At 45.8% G+C, this 21,790-nt stretch overlaps 1 protein-coding gene across 2 annotated transcripts in view; it reads right to left on the bottom strand.

The window, feature by feature from the left end:
• COL5A1 (collagen type V alpha 1 chain) overlaps positions 1 to 21,790 on the bottom strand; it is a 173,302-nt gene that overhangs the window by 63,122 nt on the left and 88,390 nt on the right. For both annotated transcript variants that reach the window (XM_026094410.2, XM_026094409.2), the window contains exons 11-20: positions 21,585 to 21,647; positions 12,961 to 13,035; positions 11,337 to 11,429; positions 8,392 to 8,448; positions 7,917 to 7,970; positions 6,963 to 7,016; positions 6,042 to 6,095; positions 3,341 to 3,394; positions 2,315 to 2,368; positions 457 to 501 (exon numbers count right to left, since the gene is read on the bottom strand). In XM_026094410.2, the coding sequence (XP_025950195.2) occupies positions 457 to 501; positions 2,315 to 2,368; positions 3,341 to 3,394; positions 6,042 to 6,095; positions 6,963 to 7,016; positions 7,917 to 7,970; positions 8,392 to 8,448; positions 11,337 to 11,429; positions 12,961 to 13,035; positions 21,585 to 21,647 (603 nt within the window). The remainder of the gene's footprint in view (positions 1 to 456; positions 502 to 2,314; positions 2,369 to 3,340; positions 3,395 to 6,041; positions 6,096 to 6,962; positions 7,017 to 7,916; positions 7,971 to 8,391; positions 8,449 to 11,336; positions 11,430 to 12,960; positions 13,036 to 21,584; positions 21,648 to 21,790) is intronic.

The following is a 21,790-nucleotide window of genomic DNA, read 5'->3' as shown; positions in this document are numbered from 1 at the left end:
GGAAACCATATTTCATATATGCTTAACATGCACACTTTCTACACCATCCCACTTACCTGAATCCTGAAAAACACATTAGGAAAAATGATACACGCAGGACAAGTGTGAGACCAATCTAAGCTAAGTTTTACATGTAAAATTACGGGGTTTAAATTTCAAACACTAGCCACTAAGCAAACAGTATTGATGACAATTTTGCTCATAAAAAAAATAATAGCAGAAAGCGTGTTGCCTCATTGCCAGCCATCTTAGCAAAAAAACAGGCAAAACCATTGTTAAGGAAAAGATGTTCTCTAAACCGTTCACTTGAATTTTCAAGCAACAAAAGCTCAGTCCCTGCAGGAGCTCGGGGGGCTTATTTAGCACTAGAAGAGCTGCCCCATGGGACCTCTTAAACACCACTAGCTTTTCAAGACCTTGACTAAAGCAGTGCTGCTGCACATAGGAGATACTTACAGGTTCTCCAGGCAGTCCTCTAGGTCCAACTTCTCCATCATCTCCCTGTTTGGTAGCAAAGGCAGAGAAAGAAGCAGCAAAAGAGAGTAAACTCATTATATTTCAGTCACGTCACAGGTGTTTCATTCTTGTTAAATAATAATCACACAGAAAACCAGCTTCCCTGGAGTAATAAAAGGGTAGCCGTGCATAAGGAAGACATCGTAAGCCTTGAGACTAATACTGCGCGTGCAGAATTTACTGAGGATTAGAAATGCTGTAAGGATACTTCATAATTCATGTCGATGCTTATAAAGATGGATTTTGCTAATAGACAAGATAATGTAGGAACAATTCAAGGCGTGCGAGTCAATAACCTCCAGATTTAGTACTAACTGAATGGGAAGCCAGCATGGGAACACCATCCCGGGAATCTGGTTTAGCCCAATTAACCTACTGGCTCCTCTGATCAACTAGAGGCATCAGAAGGGTAATTCTTAGCCCCTTCGCTCCCATCTCCTGCTGATGTACCACTGGGCACCAGGGAGTATTAGACGGTGCTTCTTCCAAGTCACTTTTAAATCATCTAGAACATGAGGCTCCCCCAGGGACACTGTATCACAGCTTGGGATGCTCCCTCTTAGGAAATCAATCCTAGCAGTCAGCCCTTGTAAACCCTCCTCTTCTGCTGATAAAATTCATTCTCTTATTCCCCATCACGCCCCCTGAGTTTCTCTCCCCACATCCCTTAAACGGTTTCTCTTTATCCTAAGGATTAAATTTCTCCACAAACTCATTGTACCACTGAAAGATATGACTTGGGGCTTTTCATCTTCAAAGCATTTTACATCCACAACTAATTAGTCCTCACAGTTTTGTGGTGAGGAAGGTGTCATTATCTGCTTTACAGAGGAAACAAATAGCCAGAGGTGGAAAAAGAACATTGCAGAGGGGGATTAGAGCCCGGGAAATCTATGCTCAGTCCTTCGATTAAACCACGCATTTCTCAGAGCTATGTATTCAGCATTTTCAATCTTTCCTCTTAAACCAGCCCTTCTAGCCCTGTAATCACTTAGTTTGTGCTTTGCTAAAGGCCTTCCAATTATTGACTAAACAGTGTTAAAGGACAATTGAACAATTTAATCTTTGATTCCCATGTCTGTCTGGAATTTCTATTCCCTGAGTCTTACTGCACTTTGCTGTATCTTAGAAAACAAGAAGTGTTAGTCTGCACACCTAGATGATGAACATATTTCTCATTTTTAACAAAAAGAGTTCTATGACCAAAAACTCTTTAAAGAACACATTCCAGTTTTAACTTTTTTCCCCATCTCCCTGGTCTATTTGCCCCTTGTTACTTACCTTTTACCATTGCAGAGGAAAGAAAAAATGAGAGAGGGTAATAAAAGGGAAAAACTAAACCCAAATATTTTGAAGTTTTGTCTAGTTAAAAATGAAAAATTATGGAAAACCTCCACTTTTCAATTTAAAAAAAATCTTTGTGTGGGGAGAAAAAGTAGTTTTGGATCAAAAACTTTAACTAGCTCTCCATTTTATCAATGCAACGAGCATCATCCCAGGTCGGCCCTCAGCTCAAAGTAAAATTTGCTTGATTTAGCCCATGCAAATAGAAAACACTACCGGAGCTACTCGAGCACCGCAGAGCCACAGCCACATGCAATGTGGCCACTCGCCGCGTACCCAGGACACACAGATGAGGTGCGGCCGTTTTGGATTATCTGCATTTTGTGTTAGATGACTTGCCAGTGCTTGCTTGCTTTCCTTTTACACCACGTGTCTGGCTGATATTGCATCTGCTTCTTGTTTACAGGATTTAGTTATGAATTCAAAGGACTGCTGAATCCAGAGAAAAACTTACCCTCTCACCATCCTCTCCAGGTGCTCCTGGGGGTCCGTGCGGGCCAGGCTCACCCTACAAAGAAAAGCTGAATAAGCCTCAGAAAAGCCGGACTCACTCTCCTCCCCCACACAGCGATGCAAAACAGAAAACATTGAGAAACCTAGCAATAGACTTGACTTTTCTGTCTGCACCATATACCGGAGATATTCATATATCTAGGCTTTCCCATGATACCCTCTGAAGTGGCAGCCCCTCTCTCTGGCTGCAGGGCTGTGCACGGCTCTTGTGCACGGGGTAACATCTTGCACGGTTCACCTTCATTGGGGCTAGAGCTTCCCCCCAGAGACCGCTCCATAGGGGCACAAGGCAAGCACGAGATTTGCTTGTGACACTTCTTCAGGGGTCTGGAAACCAAGCAGATGCTGTACCTCCTTCAGGAGAGGGACCGCACCTCTGCATGTGGTTATTACTTTTACCAAGGCATGCTATTCCATTTCTGGCTGATTAAGCATCTCTCTCAGGCACTATCTTCCCTTTCCTGTGTAGCTTGTAATCACTATGCAATCTCTGCTGTTCAAACACTCCCCTGCTTTATAAAGTAATGGCTGCATTCCTTAGGGAGAGGAGGCAGGAACAGCCTGCCAAAATAACCGGCTTCTTGCATTTTTCCCATTGTTTAATTATAAAGCAAAGAGAAGAATCCGATTAAAATTTGGCACTTTCCATCAACAACTGCACTGTCTAAAAGCAGGTTTTGTCTCTCACTTTATCTTTTAGTTTGCATTTTATTAATTTGTCTTTTTCCTTTCCAGTTCCATGCAATCCTAGAAGGATTTTGCAGCTTCCCTGGATGTGAATGCTGGGACTGGGAGTGTTTCTGTGACGCCCTGCATGCCGGTACAGGCCATTCTCCTCCTCTCACATTTGTCACGTTCTGGCTCTTCCTCGGCAATAGCTGCCCTCCTCCCAGCGCTGCCCAGCCACATCCTACTGCCAAGGCTTCATTGCAGACTGCAGCCAGGACACAACTGAAAGATAACTTACTCTATTTCCCTTCTCACCAGGCAAACCAGCCAAGCCATCAAATCCTCGGTCACCCTGAAAGAAAAACCAGTTTAGTTCACATTTCCACTTGCTGTTGAATATCTTCCCAATTTGTCTCCTTGCTGTATCAAGGAGGGATTGATTTTTTTCCCCTCAGATGTTCAGGCTTCACCTCTCATCAGACCAGTGATGATTTCAAAGTTATAGATTAAAAAAAGAAAAAGCTCGAATAAAGTCATTTTACCTCCTCCCTCTCCCCCCAGCACCTACATTTTTTAATGTTTTTTCTATGTGGATTTCAGAGCTTCCCTGAGTGATTTTTCCGTGGTATAATACATCTCCCTTCTGGACAGTTTCTCCTAGTCAAGTCCCTTTTTTTTTTTTTTTTTTTTAAACTCCATTAAACTACAAATCATGATCCACTAGTAGCAAATTGAACATCAGTATTTCCATGCCTGCTGATAGGTATCCAGACCTGAGCGTTACTACAAGCCATCCCACCTCTGTGGCCAAGACATATCCTCCTAGATACTCCATGGAAACAAACATAAACGAATAGATTCTGGAAAGCATCTTAACAAAATCAAGGTCTGAAGACGGATTTATTTTGACCTAAAAGGGAATGGCACCAACTGGTAACTTCGGTAACGTAACATGGATGCCAGAGAGCATAGCAAAAAGAGCATCTACATGGTATTCTGCAAAGAGCCACATGCTCTGCCTGACCCCAAACCAAGCAGGCACAAGCCAGCTGCAAGACAGGGGACATATAGCCCCAAACCACCAACACCACAAAGGCAGACCAAGGCTCACACATCACCCATAGCTTCTGCTACTGCCTTCTGCTGTAAACACCATCCTGGGCCAAACAGACCTGTGGCCATTTGTACAGGGAGCCTGATGCCAAGCCCAAAATAACAAGTTCTGCTAAAAGGCCGGGTATGTTATTTTGTGCTTGGCACTGCATTAAGAAAATCACGTAGCCTCACGCTGGCAGCGCTTGCCAGTATCTGCCTGCAAACAGCCGTGCAAGTGTCCCCAAAGGGCACCGATCTCCAGCCAGGCGCAAACGTGGGGCCCACGATGCTCCCAAAGGCTCAGCTCCCAGCTGATGGGGTTCATCCTGTATGGAGCCGTGGGGAGGCCTGGCAGCACCACTTACTGCTTGACATTGCAGAGGAGAAAAATGGAGCAGGTTTGGCATTGCTGAGGCGCAAACAGCAGATTTCCGCAGATCAGTTCAGCACAGACCCTACTCCATCATGTAATACCAGGACTCTTCCAACAGGCTAGGTCAAGTCTTGGCCTGGACCTTTTTTACCCAAGAAACCTTTGCAATTAGGGAGCGTGGCTGTGTGTTGGAAGGCGGCTCTGTCACCAACCACCTCTGTGAGCTTGGACAACTCATTTCAAATTCAAGCATGAAGAAGAAAAAGCGAAACTCAGATAGTTCAGAGAGCAGGAAAACTGCAAAAGCCTGGCTTCCCTCGAGGTTTCTCTCTAGAGGCCGTAAGCCCACGTGCTGTCTCTAGTATGAAGTGAGTTTAGGGTGAAACACGGGAAGCTGGAATAGCCTGCCTCTGCCTGACGGCTCTTTCTCACAAAACTTGACAAGAGGGGAGTCTGCCAGTTCTGGGTGACACTGTCTCATAACAGCTAGTGCAGAAGGCAGTGGGCACCACCCAGTAAATAAAAAAGTCCTCTTTCCTCTGTAGAAGGGGGAAGTCCCTTGTCAAAAGCCATACCACAACACTAGTGTAAGTGCAAAGAGTGCCAGTGCATAATTCATCCTACCATCCACAAATCCTTTATCTATTAATGAGGAAAAGAAAGTCGGTCTGAAGGATGAATCCATCTAGCAAAAGCGCAAAGCATTTCAGTAGGCTGACCAAGATTACAGGTGATAATTGAAAACTCTTTCATTTTTCTCAGGTTGTAGAGAACTGCTCTCTCTCTTCTCACAGTGAATTTAGTCCTCATTGCCAGTGCTGTTCGTTACTGTTTTCCCTTCTTCCCTGGCATCCACTCCTCTGAGGGCAGTCGACGCTCATTAAAGCGCTTTACTAGATAAATGATTTGCAGTCTCCTGTCTCTGTATCAAAACCCCCCATCTATTCCAGCTTTAAATATCTACATAATAAAGTACTTAAACCTTCTAACACATGATTCCCCAAGCAAACTTTCTCTGCATTCAATTTCAGTCGAATGGCTCTTGTCTTGCTTGATAATACCAGCAGATCGCAGCTGAATGAAGGGATTTGGTCTCAAATATAAATCCAGGGCATTAGAATTCCCCACCACACCTTCTACATTTCCTCACCCAATTAATATGAGTTTTTTTGGTAGTTATATTTTAGGGCATGTTCAACTGCTCATTCATGTTTGTTTTTCTTAATTGAGATTCCAAAATATTTGTTCTACAGCTACAACCAAGGGAGCACATTTATACCTAAGAGGATCAAGCAATTTAAAAAACTTGCACCAAAAAGAAAAAAAAAAGAAAAAGGATTGCTATCCTGCCTTCTAGGTATGTGTCTAATCTCCTCCTCTCAAATACCAAGCCCATGATTTAACAGGAGTTGCTGGACCTTTCCAGCAACCTCCTCCAAATGAGGTGGGCTCCGTCTGCCAAGGGTCCTTCAGTTTATCTTTGCTAATAAGTGGATGCAAATTCCAAGAACACATAAATATGTGACACTACCTTTGGTCCTGTCTGGCCTGGCATTCCCCGGGCACCATCGCTGCCAGCTCGTCCCTGCGAAGGAGAAAAGCAAAGTCAAATACAAAAGGTAAAACAAGACCACAGAGACATCTGCTCATTGGTCTGTGGCTGAATGAAGTTTTAAGTTGGAGCTCACTGGCTGGGGAGTAGTTTCCCTTAGCAGGGGAAAAAATGATGGTCTGTTTTTGAATCGGCATCCCTAACTCAGCCTGGCAAACTAATGAGGGGTGCAAAGACAAATGGTAGGGAAGCTGGTTCAAAGCATGGGATGCTGGGACACGGTCATTGATTTTGACAGAGAAAAACATGAATAAAATATCTTCCAGTCTATTTTAAGATACATTAGTGATGATGGTCACAAACCAAAATAAGATACAAATTTACTAATAAACCCAGAAGTAGGTCAGACAAAATACTTTCTAGTTTCTTCCTCTGGCAAGCAGAATCATAAAAAGCCAAAGGACTACATAAAACAAAAATCAGCACATGTGCAACAGAGATGTTGACAGAATGAGTGAACATAATTTATATCAACTCCAGAAAATTCCCAAGGGACTGGATCCTCCTCACATACTACTGAGATTTGGGGACTGTCCAAACAAGCCCTGAGTATATATGCCACTATAACCTGAATGTTGCAGAGAAAAAGAACGAGGAAGAAGGACTGGAAAGTGCAGGCTTGCAGTTCTCCCCATCCTGCCTTGTCTCCACACCTTCTGGTCTCTAGATTTCCTCACTGTCTGCGTCTGCCCAGATGGACAGCCAGTTCCTGGAGCAACGACCAGCTGGCCAAAGGCCTGCTCTTGTGCAACGCGCTCAGCACTCGCTCTCTCCCTCAGAAACTGTCTGGCAGCAGTAGCAAGCGAATGCAGTCATCAGCGCGACTTCCGGGACACTCACCCTGCGGCCTGGTTTTCCTGCCGGGCCTGGAGGGCCTTGGATGCCTCGCGGACCCTGCAACGCATTAAGGAGTGAAAAAGCAATCCCATCACCCAAAAGGACGACAGATGTACCAAATCCCTGCTGGCCAGAGGAGAGGCCGTGGCTGTCTCGGTTCAGGCAGTGCTGGAGCTGTGGGGGTCACTGGGGCTACAAACTGCTACAAAAATCCCTTGAACAGAGCCCATGGTTCGAAACACACAGGAAAGGCCCAGCACTGAACATCTATGGACAGGAATTGCATGCTTTTAGCCAGAAGCAAGCCTTTGCTCTGCGAGCAGTTCTGTACTTGTCATACATTCAATGTGGTGGAGACAAATCCCTTGCTTTGCTATTTGAAAATGGAAATTTTATCTAAATGCAGGCTTTACAGCTCGGGAGTGCAATTTCCTGAGCACTAATTCCCCAAGTTCCACTCCAGAATATATTTACAGGGCCACCCACACCTGCCCTCTCTCCTGAACACATTTGTTTCCGAGGAGCTACCGGCAATGCTGATAAACCGAGAGGCTTGTGCAGGTCAAGGCAAGGGCACTGCTCTGGTCTGCCCCGCTCGGCCCCGCACAGCTGGAGCAAAGTGTAGCCAAGGATCCACCTCCCCCCGGGCCACCTGTGCTCATATAAAGGAGGCAATTAAGGGTTTCCAGGACTCCTCTGTGAATGTCTTCACTGGAAAGGAGAACCACCTGCAGCAGAATTTTACAGTGTTTGCTTAAAATTATGTCTCCAATCTGCATTTGGATACTTGAAGGGACATTTATATGCAAAAACAGATGTTTCCACACCTTCCTAATTTTGACTGGCATTTATAGAGGCTCTGAATTGCTCCTTCACGACAGCCTCTAGGAGAGGACTTCCTGCTCAGCACCTTCGTTTCCCTCCAACCTCCCCAGTCCCCGGTTTGCCCATACACACCTGTGGTCCCATATCTCCTGCTTCGCCTTTTAGTCCTCCACTGCCTGGGGGTCCCTTGGGAAAGAGAGTACGATTTATCAGGCTTTGCCACCATGAAGACAGAGGACAGACAGCGTTGAGGAAGAGGCATTCACATAGGTAGCCAGAGTTTGTTGAGCAATCACAGCCTCCTATGCAACAGATGCTCTGGTTAATTGTTTCTTTCTAGCACCATAGCAGATTTGTGCACTGCTTACGTCTGCCAGGAACTTTAATTCAAAGAGATAAATGAGTGGGAGGACACATGGAAACACAACCAATGTGCCTGTGCTATGAGATAAATCGCACACTGCTCTCCATAGACATGGGCTGGTTCTCTGCACAGAGCCGAGTGCCACAGAAAGGTAGGCTGAAACAAGAAATTGGGGCCCCAAAGCACAGGTGCTGGCCAGGTTCCTGCTTCATCTGCTCCATCCTCCCTTGCTCATTTACTTACCACAGGGCCTGGCCGTCCTGTCAGACCCATTGGGCCTGCTGGTCCTCTTAGCGCCAGCTGCAATAGAAGGAGAAATATTGCTTAGTTGGTCTCTGTGCTTCATTACTGTAATAAAACAAAGCTATCTGGTCATGCACATCACTGAGTCCCCAGCAGGAACTCCACCACCGCAGCCAGTACATCTCTCCCTGCTCCAGGCAGAGCCAGGTCCCCTTTGGCAGGCCCCAGGCATACCCACCAACACCGTGGCCTTGGCACCAGACGAGCCATACCCGCTCTCCCTGCCCCGGGAGTCAGCAATCCTTGAAGCAATTCCCATAACCTCAAGGAACGCACCCAACAACGGGCATCGTACCACGCTATCAGCATCTTCCTGCGTTCACAGACGTGCCAAGCCCTGGCTGGGGAAGGAAGGACGCCGGGACCTGCGCACCGTGTGCCCGTCTGCATCCTCACCCCACACAGCCACTCGGTGCTGCGCGTTCACCCCAACAGCAAAACCTCCCTTTCGGTAGATGCTCGCGAGCACCCGACAGCCCGGATCCTCGGCACATGGCGGGCCGGGGAATTACAGGCATTTAAACCGGGCGGGAATCTGGCTCTGTCAGTCAGATTGCTTCCTCCATCATTATGTATAAACAAAATAAAAGGGACGTATTTAGCAGTAAATTATTGAAGGTAAGTGACAAAACTTTGTATGGATAGGCTACAGGAGTTTCTTCCCACATCTTTATGATCCTGCGAGTTCAATTTAGGAGGATTTTTTTTTTGGCAACTAATATTCCTACAAACATAACAGTAATTCTACTTACAGTGTGTGGGGGGGTTGCTCAATAATGAAGTCATGTAGCCAGCATCAAGTCAATAATTTTCATGGTGGGTAGTGGGGTTGTCGACATTTTATAACATCACTTGGACAATTTGTTCCATTGTGACAATTCAATATTTTAAAAGACTTGTAATTATCTGTGTACTCCAGTAATTAAAATCTACCCGTGGCTGCACTTGGAATGGCATAAATACTGCACAAACGCTAAATTATGTGGCATCTTTTTACAACCCTCCATTAAAGAGGAGTTGCTTTAAAATGCCGCCGGCTGGGACAATGTTCCATATCTATGGAAAAATCAAATTTTAAGGGAATAAATCAACCTAATAACAAAAAAAAAAAAAAAAAAAAAAAGGAACACACACACAAGAAAAGAAGATATCTTCCCCCTCTGCAGCACTCCTTTTCCTTTCCCACCACATCCAAAAAATTACCCATAGAAAACTTTATTTTATCTCCCTTGCAGCTTTGTTAGGGATTTCAACTGAAATTGTCTGATGACGGGTTGAAGCTAGCCCAGAAACGGATCTTTTCCTTGTTGGAAATATTCATCTTTTCATCCATCACCCAAGTCACCCAGGGTTTGTTTGTTTTTTTAATATTTTTTCCAACATTTAACTGAAAAATTGAAAAACTAGAGAAAAAAGAATTTACTTTGAGTGAGGGAGCGGGTTTTTTGCTTTGTTTTTCAAAACAGTCACAATTTTCAATGGTCAGAAAAAAAAAGAACAAGAATAGAGAGTCTGAGAAAGCAGATGCTTCTCATGAAATTTTCATTTGGTCAAAGATCCAATTTCCCAGCAAAATATATACTGATGGAAAAATTGTAGGCAGTCTTAAAATTAAGACTGACGAGGTAATGCCAGAATCATAATCCACCAATATTCTTCTCAGAGGAAGGTTAATGGCCAGGAAAATGCAGTGGCTGGTGGCAGAGCCCTGCACTGTGCCTGAAAATGTTTAAAACTGAACTCCTATATAAAAAGGGAGTTGGATGGAAACCAGAATAACCCAGCTAAGCCAAAATCCTCATTATAAACCTAAAAGGGGCATGTGCCATCCAGTTGGGTGGTGATCCTGAAGGTCTGTGTCCCTTTGCCTCCTGAAACCATTCCACACTTACATTTTCACCTTCTCTGCAAGGCTGCACTCAGAACTATAACTTGGTCCCTCCCAGACAAGACTGAGGCAAATACAGCAGAAATGCACCTGCGGGGTCCCTAGGTATCTCCTTTCACTGTAATTGTGCCTCTTGCATTTCTGCTTTTAACATCTCGATTCACTGTAATTGTGCCTCTTGCATTTCTGCTTTTAACATCTCGAAGGTCAAATGCGGCCCCAGACAAGCGCTCATGGAAAGGAAGTTTCAAAGTTGTACTGGCTAGAAACTAAGTTTTCTTCCGAACAGATGAGTACGCAGCCCTGCAACAATAACACGCATCTGGCCAGGGAACAGGAATTGTATTAGCAGCGTGCACTGCCGATCTTGTTTCGCCAGTGAGGTCTAAATAATAAACACCGCCAGGGAATATTTTATCATCAATCAGTGTGGTCTTCTGAGGAAAGAAATATTGCAAGGATATTCATCACGTATTTCCAAACAAAAACATCAAAGGAAATTGCAGGCTGCCTGCAGAGATTCATGGAGCTGAGAACAGCTAACTTCTGTGACATACATTCATTTACTGAGTAAGATCTACTTGGAAAAAAAGAAAAGAAAAGACAAGAAAAGAAAAAAAGCCCCCTACAGCCTATACCACAAGCTCTCTCAGAACCGAGGGCTGTTCTTCCTGTTAGCGTAAGCCAGCAAACTCTGATGAAGCCAACAGGTCAACGTCCACTTGCACCAGCAAAAGACCTGATCCGCAGACTGCAGGCCATCGAAACCGTGATTTAGGGCCTGGCCTGTTGCTGGCCATGAGTAAAAGACCAAGCCATACAAATGTTATCATCTTAAGCCATGACAGCAATTCACCTCCAGCCGAGGCTGAGAGGCTGTTGTGACCTACAGTACCATGCTACGACACTGGGAACAGTGCAAGTGCAGAGATACCTCCTCCGATGCCTTTATCCTACTCCTCCTCGGGCACCTGTTGCCAGAGACACCCTCACTTACCCTTGCCTGCTGCAGGATGGCTTGGGCTTGGGCCTCCTGTGCCGAAACGAGAGGTCCTTTCGAGCCAGCATCTCCTCCTCCGCTAAAGCGGAACTGGTAGGAACAAGATGGACAAGGCAGGTTACCAGGCTGCTGCCTCTTTCCCCTCACACTAGCCTGACTCCTCAATATCTCTCTTCAGCATGACTGACCCAACCCCATCACTGTTCTTTCAGACTCTTATCAACCCTCACATGCTCTCAGGTCCCCTAGCTCGCATGCACACACTGACTGTTTTCCGGGAAGTACCTCCAGAGGAAATTCTGCACATTCAAAATAACGGCAGTATAGACAGCTTGTAGGCTTTGAACTGTAAAGAGCTCATGCACCACAGTTCAAAACTTTAACGCCAAGATCTAATATTCCACCTCCAGATGCTGCTGGCCAGAAGACCCCTTGCAGACAAGGTTGTATCAGGTTATTTGGCCGTAGTTGCCTGTTTGCTATGGGACAAGGACCACATTTCTCAAGTGTGGCAGTATGCTTCAAAAAACAGAATCTGGCCTATTATTCACACCAGGATCCTTCAGCACACCAAGAATTTTAAAAAAGCAAGCATAAGCTTTTTATTTCTCTGAACTTGAAAGGGAAGGAGTTTAATGTTTTCTTATGCCTCTTCCACTCCCAAGAGCTACAAGCCTACTTTCTGAGACACACACCCTTCACCTGCCTTAACTGCATGCATCTTTGGGGTTTTGCAAGAGGGACTCTCTGGACTGCAGGACTTCTTGGAAGGCTCTTTCACCTCAGTTTCACCTCTGCATTTTGCTTGGTTGGCGCTAGGTACATGACCACACAAACTTGGCAAACGGATTCAAAGAGACAATTTATAGGCCTACGGTTGGTTACTGTAAGGGCCAACAAATGTATTGTAATGGCCAGCTAAGCTCCATGTTGAGCACTTGGCCCAGGCTGTCCTAGGCGCCCTGCCAGCAACCTACACATGTATCACCCTACCATTTGGAGTCTGGACAAGTGTGCTGAGGTTTTTCATTAAAGACTCCTTCCCTTTAGTACCTAACCAGTTATTTTCAGCAGCTGGTTTCCTTAGGGTTTTCTCACATCAAAGCAGAGACAAATATAATCATTCCTTTAGTGTCCCAGAACCAAGAAGGCTGACTCAGTACTTGCTAACTTCATGTAGAGGAAAAAGACAATGCAAATTAACCACTGGTCTTCAAAAGAGACCAGTTAATTCAGGTGCTTACTATTTTGGCACCTGTTTTGAAGAGCCTTTAGAAGTTCCTCACCAGAAGAAGAAGGGTTCTGCCTATAAATTGGGCCCTTGGAGGTGTGTTCAGTTATTTCCTCATGACTTTCATCCCTCAACACCATGCCTAAACTGAAGTACTTAAACTTATTCATTGCCCAATTTTAGCCTACCTGCCCTGTGCTTTTGACTGGTAAAGATGTCCCAGTGCTTTGCAAAAGGCAAATTTACAAGAAGAATCACCTGGATCTTTTACACCAAGGAAAATGTGTCATGAGGAGATGAGGGGACTTCTGCAAGAACTGACATTAAGCAGCAGCAAAGTGCAGGAGCTCGAGTCATTCAAATGCTTTTTTTGGCCACACTTGTACTTACAGGCAACATAAGCATTGTCCCTGGTGGGCCGGGTAAACCATCTGCTCCTGGAAGACCTGGGCGGCCTGGTGGTCCCTATAAGACAGACAAATAAAAATAAACTTCTATAATGTCATCTGAGTCATGTCCATACATAAGTAATTACGGTTGCAAAGGCATGTGTCACATTACAAAGGGCTCCCTGTCTTGACAGATACTTAGAGTCCGTTGGCATCCTGATGCTGAGGCAAAATTCGTGAAAGCACATCTGTAAATGCACATGGTTTTCCTTAGTAATTACCTCTTCTTGCATTCTGGCCCCCACAGTTTCAAGGTCTGCTATACACAATGAACAATAAAAGCCTCTGCAACATTCCAGGCCAGCGGAATCAATGTTTAGTTGGGTCTGTTAAAACCTATTAAAAGTATATGAAACTTCATAACTCAGGTCAGAGAAACAGAAATGTGGAAAGATAAATACATTTCTGTGCACGTTCAGTCATTTGGGTCATCCCATTTTTCTCTCTTCTGTCTTTTTGTGTCCTATGAGGCTACTTCTATCTACAATGGAGCACTCCTGTCAGCAGCAGTAAATCAGCAAAGCTCTGAGGATTTCAATGGAGCTATGCTGATTAACATCAGCTGAGTATCTTCAACTTGCACTAAAGAAACAAGTATGCAGTTAAAGATCTATTGATGAACCCATAAATAATCAAATATGGCCAATTTTCCTAAGACTGACCATAGATCATTTGCACTCCCAATTGTGTACTTGGTGAAAAGTTTAAATTATCCCAAATTTGCACATCCATCCAACAATACTACATGTGCATGAGGATGACATCCAATTACCCAACATGCATGCATAATTGCAATTACAACACCAGCTTAGAGAGCTGAAGGCATGACAGACTTGATCTCATCCCAGGGAGACTGAAAGGAGCCCTGGCGCTCATTTCATGGCGAGGTAACCAGAACTACCTGGCAGACAGCTCTAGGCTGAGGACTTCAAGACTCCTGTTCTTAGTAAATATCAATAATACATTCATTTTTGGAGATCCAAAGCTCTTGGAAGGGCAAGCAACAAATATCTGCATTAGTTCTCATTCCCTTCAACCCGCCTAAAGCCCTCAAGCCCATACAACAAACATAAGTAAAAATAAAACCCTGTCACAAATCAAAGACCCATATGCACACGCAATGGAAGAGAGAGTCCTTGACCCAGGGAAGTAATGTGCTCACCAGACAAGGCAAAGGGAGGTGGTAAAGGTGGGAGAGGGAGCAGGAAAGAGGAAAGGGTACAAAGTCTCCAAATCAAAACATCTGAAAAAACCAGTTGAAGTGTTATCTTAGCCCTGCTGTTTTCCAGTCAGATCCAGGTGCCCACTGGGCCTATTTTTGGAAATAGGATGCCTGAAATCCTTTCCTGAGACCTGCCTTGCTTTGGGCTGAGGCTTTCAGGCCACGTGGGAACTGAAAGCAGATTTTCTTCCCCCCACGTCTCTTCTCAACCATCCCACTCCCCATCTCTTTAAATGAGAGCTAGACTTGACTAACTCATACTTCTTCTCTCCCTCTTCTTCCATTCCCCCTAGGACACAGTCTGCTTAATGTTTCTGTCTTTGCCTCCTTCTTAAAAAGGAACCCAAAACATTCAAGCCAAAGTTTCAGGCACCAGATTGGAGTCCAGATCCAGGGAGGGGAGCGGATGGGACTGGGAGACGTTACTCCACCCTGCCCTGGACAAACATCATGCCTGCTAGGCTATGTCTGTGACCTGCACCATAATTAGAGGGCTGAAGAGCATTGCAGACAGTGAGCCACGGTCTGCACTGCACTGCACCCGGCCCAGAATAACAACACTGCTTCCAGAGCTGCAGCAAACAGCACTGCAGCCGCTGATTTATCAGCAGAAACCCGGCAGTTCCCTCCGCGCAGGAGGGAGCCTGCAAAACAGACCAGCCTATCCATTTTTCAAGACAGGCTCATGATGCTACGTTCATGCTGTTTACTTAGTCTCTCTGACGCTGGGTCCCTGCCTCTGCGGATGAGGAGCAGATCGGTACAGAGGGCAGTCCCATCTGTTGGATCAGAAGCACAATAAATAAATTAGGCCAGACTCATCTTATATAATAAACTCTCCTTCCTCTCTCTCCTCTCCTGTAACTCCAGTCCCACATACGACGGATCAGGAAGGAGCTTGTTTATCTCTGTGTGTTCTGCCTGACAAATGTTGGTGAAAGCTTTTTACACATAAATGCTTAGTTTTGTTTCGGTTTGGGCGTGTGAGGTCTTACTTTGAAGGCTGCAGGGAGTAGAGGAGGCAGTGGAAAGGAGGAAAAACAAAACCATAAAGCATTTCTTCAATTTAAATTCAGGCTGGTTTTCTAAAGCCTTTGAATGTCTTTAAGAACCGTAACACAGCAGACTCTCAGTTGGTGTAAACGAGCGTCACTCTAATTACGTAAATAGAGATTTGCTGATATATAGCAGCCAAGGACAGGGGACTTTAATTTTTATCTGGCACAGTGCTCCGAAATGCCATGCTGAGTGCAACCATTAATGTAACACTGCAAGGAAATGTTTCAGTGGAAATCTCAGTGTGTCAGTGCTCCGGCTGCTGAAAAGGGAGACAGTGACAGACAGGCTCAAGAGAGTTCAGTGTTCAGCATGGTACCCAGCGACAGGGACACCGATCCACCTAACAGCCTACATTTTTGAGCCTTCAAATTTGCCTGAAGTCTCTCTCAAGGATTATACTTCTGCCATTTTCAGGCCTGGCCAGAGCATTATGTGAGAAAACATCTTTCTCGCACTATTTTGGGGTCTTTTAGGTAAGGCACCACTGGCAGCCTGATGGAAAGAAGGGCACCCTGAAGTATTTCAGAACCACAAGAAGGATTTTAGAGCCACCTATTACATTTCTGAAATGCAAAACTGGCCTCAGTGGGAATAAGCCCATCGGGAAGCGATGTCTGCAATGGTCTTGGAAAATATAACCGCTGCTTAGAGAACGGCCCTCGCTTAGAGCCTAAAGCAAACTCATCAGCTCAGCAGCAGCAAAACACCAAAGATTTCCCAGCACAGAATGGGGTTACTTACAGAGCTCTGCTTTGTTCTACTACTGCAGATCATCTTGTACAAAAGAGCATATTTTCCCACTTCCTTCATTCCAGTCTGGTGTTCCCTTGAAGCAGCTCTCTATTCTCCTAAGTGCCATATTTCCTGCTTCCCACTACTCAAAGAAACCTGCCTAAGCCATCCTAAACTGCCGTCCCCTCAGCTCATTTCTCCGAAACCTCCCACAAACAGGCTGCTATGCAGATTTGCTGGTGACGCAAGCGCTTTTTAGCATTGTAAAATAACTGGGATAAATGAACTGACGTGATGAATAGAACAGAGCTAAACAAGTGTTGGCCGATATTAACATAGCTGAATATTGTTGGTACATTAACTCAGTGCACCTGCCTGATTGCAAATAAAAAATCTTCCCATCAAATGCAGGCATATGAGATGCTCCTCACTGTACACATATAAGTGCCATGTAAATTCATGAGCTACGTGCAGCTTAATAATAATAATAAACAAATTAAAGAGGAGCTGCTTTAATTGGAAAGGAGTATTTTAATACAGTCGCAGTTCCTGGCTCCGCAAGTTCATCACTTTTCTACGTGCAATATGTCGCGTTCTGTTGTATCACATTCTGTTCCGGACAGAACATTTAGCAAAGCAGGATGTGCTGCCTGCGCTAGAATGCAAATTATGCCTTTCATTTCAGGGTGTGCAGCAAAAACATCAGGGACAGTGTGCCTGCTGCTGCCTGGCTTTGCACGGCCATTCAAAAGGAGCCTGGTGAGCAAGTGCCTGCATCTGCATGGAGTTTGAACTCCCCAGCCATTGGGGTCAGCATCCCTCCTGCCATGCAAAAGAATCCTTCGGAGCAGAGAAAGTTTTAGTGCCTCAAGGGGAGTAAAAGAAAGCTAGGCAACACACAAGCCCCATGCAGGACCGTCTGAACGTGAAGGCAAATGAAGGCCCACACAGCACCCGGTGAAGCAATCCAGCCACTGACTAATCCTAATGCCAGACGTGTGAATGCAAAAGACTGCTGGGACCTAGCCCAGCTGAGCTACAAAGGGTCCCCTGTGAAGTCCAGCACCCAGATGCAAAGCCCTCTCTCAGTCTTTCTGCCAGACTGATGCAGGAGGAATCAGCACCACGGCATCTCTAAGGGTTAATCAGCCTGAGTGCTGTCCCCGGCTCCAGCGAGCAAGGCTGAGTCTGTGGTTGCGTATCGACTTTCTCAGGCTTCCAAGGCACCGATCGATGGAGCACAGTCAGGGCCTCTAGTTCTCAATCATGTCACAACCACAAGAAACATTATTACTGTTCCATCAAAAAACAATAAATACACTAGGAGTGTAAATGAGGTGGGGTCCTTTACAGAAAGGCTTCAGGGGGGTTATGGGAGCACAGTGGCCAGGGAACTCCATCCAAGTTCCCCAGGAAACAACCGAACAACAAAGAACCTTAATTAAAAAAAGTAAGTGCCCAAATTAGGGTCATTGCCACAAGAATACTCCAACACCCAAGTAATCTCCTTAAGTACACCTTAAAGCCACAATAGACACTTTCTAGTGCAAGCTATCAATGGTTATGTTTCTCTCAGCAATTGTATTTTGCAGCGTGCATGTCATCGAGCAGGGAGGTAAATAATGAAGGGTTGGAGCCAGCTGGTTACTCCATCCTCCGGCTGGGAGGAAAGCTGAGACTGCAGCCTCCATCCTGCTCCTGGTCCCGTGCTCAGGGGCTGCCCCCCAGGGAAGGCAGCCAAGCCCCCGGGTTGGATTCCCAAACCCCACCCCAAACAGGGTGCCACTTTCAAAAGGCACCAAACCGCACAGTGGCCCTTTCATAGCTCACTTTTAACTTAGGAGAAGCTGGGATGGAGAACCATCTTCATGGGTGGGTAAGGAGCAAAGGCAAATTCAGCCCCTGGGGAGACAACAGCTCGGTGGTACATACAACAGAAAAGAGGCAACCAAGGGTGGTTTTTTTTGACTGGTTCCAAGCATTTGCAGCAAGTAAAAAGGAATAGTTGGATTTAAAAGCTGATGGGAGGAGAGAGCAGCTTAAGAAAAGGCCTCTGTAAATGAAGACACAGTGCACAAGGCAATGCAACAGTGACTCAGCCTTCACTTAATATTCATGCACCAAAGCAAGCTGAGAAGACTTTAGCCAGGGAAAAAACATTTGGTCAGTCTGTCTAATCAGTGTTTTCATATTTTGGTATATCTCTTCATGTGTCCTAGCGTATAAATGTGCTTCGTCATTTCCAGAGGTAGCTCAGCTGGTGTTCTGGTGCCAGCAGCCAGGCCAGGAGTAAGAAGAAATAAAAACTGGGGGATTTGATGCACATCTGACAGCAACTGCAGAGAAAGCCACTGCAAACCTCTCCCATTGCTTTGGCACTCAAAACAAGGCTAAAGTGAGATTTTTTTGTAGTGCTGAGATCTTGCACAGATTCTCTGCAAAGGAGTGAAATCTCCCTTAAATTTACTCTGGGTCTTAGGTTATGCAATTAAAAAAGAAAAAAGAGAAAGCTTAAAAAAAAGCAGATAAACAACAAGGCCACAACATGAATCCTTATTAGGAATCAAAGCAATTAGCTGTGCTAAGAAACACATCAAAATAGTACAACAAAACTCTCCCCCCTCTCACCCTTATCTGTTTAGGCCTCATTCAAACCTGCTTGTCCCAGACAGAATTGAAGAAAACCAGAAAACTTTCTGCCAGAAGAAATGCTGAGGGCCCAGGTCTCCCCTTCCTTCTCCTGCCCGGAAGCCGTGGCACAACGTGCCCAGGGGGAAAATGGGACACGATTCCCCCACCTGGAAACCAGCTCTGCAGGTCTACCAAACCAGCAGAAGATGCTGTTCTGCATCGGTGCCTGCTGCAGACATCAGGCTGCATTATCGGCCAGAAAAACATGTTCAGGACCTTAGCAATCACACTGGGGAAGTGTTTTCTGATAAATGCTCCCATCCTCATGAATGTAATTTTGCATTCACTGGATAACAGCACTGACAGGAATGGGCACACGCAGCTCAGGCAGATCTGTGATCTAGCGTCAGTGCTGCTCATCTCGCTTACGGGTTTTACAGAAGAAACTGAAAAAACAGACCTCCAACTAGCTTACCTTCAAAAAACCCTGTTTGTAAGGATGCTTTCAGCCCTTTTCACTAGTGGGACTGTTGGGATGCCTCAGACCACGACAACGAGCCACAGGCAGAGGCCGTAGTTAGGGCCAGTTTTATTTGTAGGCAAACTTTGTAAGTAGGCAAACTTTTAGTGCCCGCCAAAACTGCTCACAACAGCATTCCTCCGAGCCAGCCGCTGTCCTGGCTGCTGTCCCTGGCAGGAGCTGCCGATCTGCTCCTCCCGACTTGCCCGTGAGCCTGCGGTGATGCCCCTTGAGGGCAATGCCACCTTGGCTGCGTCTCCCCGCTGCCTGCCCCACGGGCACTTCAGCTGCGAGGGAGACGTGCCCGCGTTTGGGCTGTTCAGCTCCCGGAGCTAACGCAGCCCTTCGCGTGCCACCGCCAAGCGATAAGGCACGGAAATCACGCAGCAATAACGTGTGCCAGGTTTACCTTGCGGACAAGCCAGAAGGTCTGGATGGGCCAAGTCTTCAGCCTTCTCCCATAGCCACATTAGAGCTGTTTTCTTCACGTGATGATAACCCAGGGTGTCCCTACATGCCTCATTGTCTCTTTTTACCTCCTTGCTATGGGAGTCTTGTCTTGACCTGAGCTGAAATAAGTCGTCCCCTCCCTGCCAAGGCAGGGAAGGAGGTGAACTTCCCAGTGAGAAGCTCTTCCAGACACTATCCTAGACATGAGCTTCTGGGAGCCCCAATGCCTGGACAAAACAGCAATACGCTAGAAGCTGTTTTGAAGTCCATTTGACTACGCTGAATGCAACGAGGTGTAAGGTACTGAAACAGTGTCAAGCTCCCCTTGTTTTATTTGCACAAACCAGCTGAAAACAATGAATTTATTTGTTCAGGATGAACGTTTCTGGGACATGTTCCCCGCTACCATGTGCAGAGAAGAGGAGGTGGTGCAGGCCCTGCCCAGCGCTGCCCCAAGGGAGCTGGGTCCCCGCGGGGAGGGCTGGCACTCTGCCCTGCCGGGCACAGCCCGACCGGCGCAACGCGCTGGCACTCAGGCAGCTCGTCCTGGAGAAAAACCTCAACTTACTGCTCGGAGAAGGGGAACTACTGTTTTCCTTCTTGACGCAGGTACAGTCACAATTTAAGCCTAAAATTAGACCATCACTCATAGCTGTTTAATGCAAAAAGCAAGAGGAACATTTCCTAACGACACTCTCTTCTCACCCTCACTCCCTGAAACTTTTTCTTATAGCAAAGCAGTGATTTATGTGCCCTGTCACCTGAAAAAGGAACTACTTGGATTCCTCCAGCTTTAGACTTAAACTGAGTTGCCTTAAAAGCCGAGGCTGGTCCCATTTTCGCCTTCATGTAAAACCAGAGCCCATCTGTGGCATGGTGAATCTTCCACTACGTGTCAGGGCAAAATTAACACTCTGCACATGGCCGGGAACAGCGCACAGCCTGGGACAGCCAGGTTTGCTTCTGCAAAGCCGGTTGTACATGGGTAACCTTTTCATGGCTTAACTGCCTTCTGCCAGGAGGAGAAATAGCCTTAAATGGGGGTGAGTGGTCCTGATTCGAAAGCAAGTGGAGAGAGCGCGTGTTGGTATGAGGGTAATTTCAGATACTTAGGCCTGGGGCGGGGTGAGGGGGAGTGTTTTTTTTTTAATTTTCAGTATTGCCATGGTTATGAACTGCAACTCGAACAGTGCTTGTTCACCACTTACTGAATCAAGGTTCTAGCTCAATAGTTCCCAAAACAGGGGTCATTCATGATCCCAAGTGAGGTCTCAACAATAACAAATAGATATGTGACAGCAGCACAGTGCCAAATTATGGGATTTGAGGCCAGAGTCCACAAGTGCTTGGGAACAGCTACCTTCAGTGGCATCGACAAGACACCCTGAAAACAGAGGCTTTTATAGACATCAGTGTATAAAGCATTGGCTACCAGAGATAAAATTGATCTAAAGTAACACCAAAATCAGATACACAAAACCTAAGTTACTGCACTGCTAAAGAACATAAGTCAGTCTCTAGTGACTGCTGGTACAGACCAATAATTCATGTACTAAAAAGGTGAGATACTGCACAAGAGCAACCTTCCCAATGGGAGCAGTCTACGAGAGAAAAAGGGTATAAAGGAAGATAGACAGTGATAGCAGTGTGCTTCTGCCACCCTGGAGGCCATGCTAGATGCTAGCACATCCAAACCGTCTGCTGCAGGACACGTGACAGATAGAATGAAGATTCAAATCAAAGTTGAACTTCACTTTACTATGCTAATGGATATTGTGTGTGCTTGGTCATAGTGTTTCCCCAGTGCCACAGCCCAAGTCCCACACTGTAACGACTAGACCCAAACCAGAGTGCAGTATTTTAGGACTCTGATGATATACCACAGTCCCACTTTGCACACATAGAATGACGCAAGACTTCAGCCAAAGAGGAGAAATACGTGGATACTCACTCTCTCCCCAGGGTCACCCATTAGGCCCACAGGTCCAGTTGGTCCTGGAGGTCCTGGCAGGCCCTAGCATGGAAGAGACAGAAAAAAATTAGCTACTAAAAAACACATTATCATTTGGAACCTATTTGTATAAAGAACAAGAAAAGAGTTAGAGCTGCCTGTTAATTTTTGCCCCAGAAAATTGACCCAAAGTGCTTTGATACATG

The sequence above is a fragment of the Dromaius novaehollandiae genome, chromosome 20, assembly GCF_036370855.1.
Source record: "Dromaius novaehollandiae isolate bDroNov1 chromosome 20, bDroNov1.hap1, whole genome shotgun sequence".
NCBI lineage: Eukaryota > Metazoa > Chordata > Aves > Casuariiformes > Dromaiidae > Dromaius > Dromaius novaehollandiae.
Note: the sequence above shows the minus strand (reverse complement) of the source record. Positions and strands in the feature narration are given on the sequence as shown.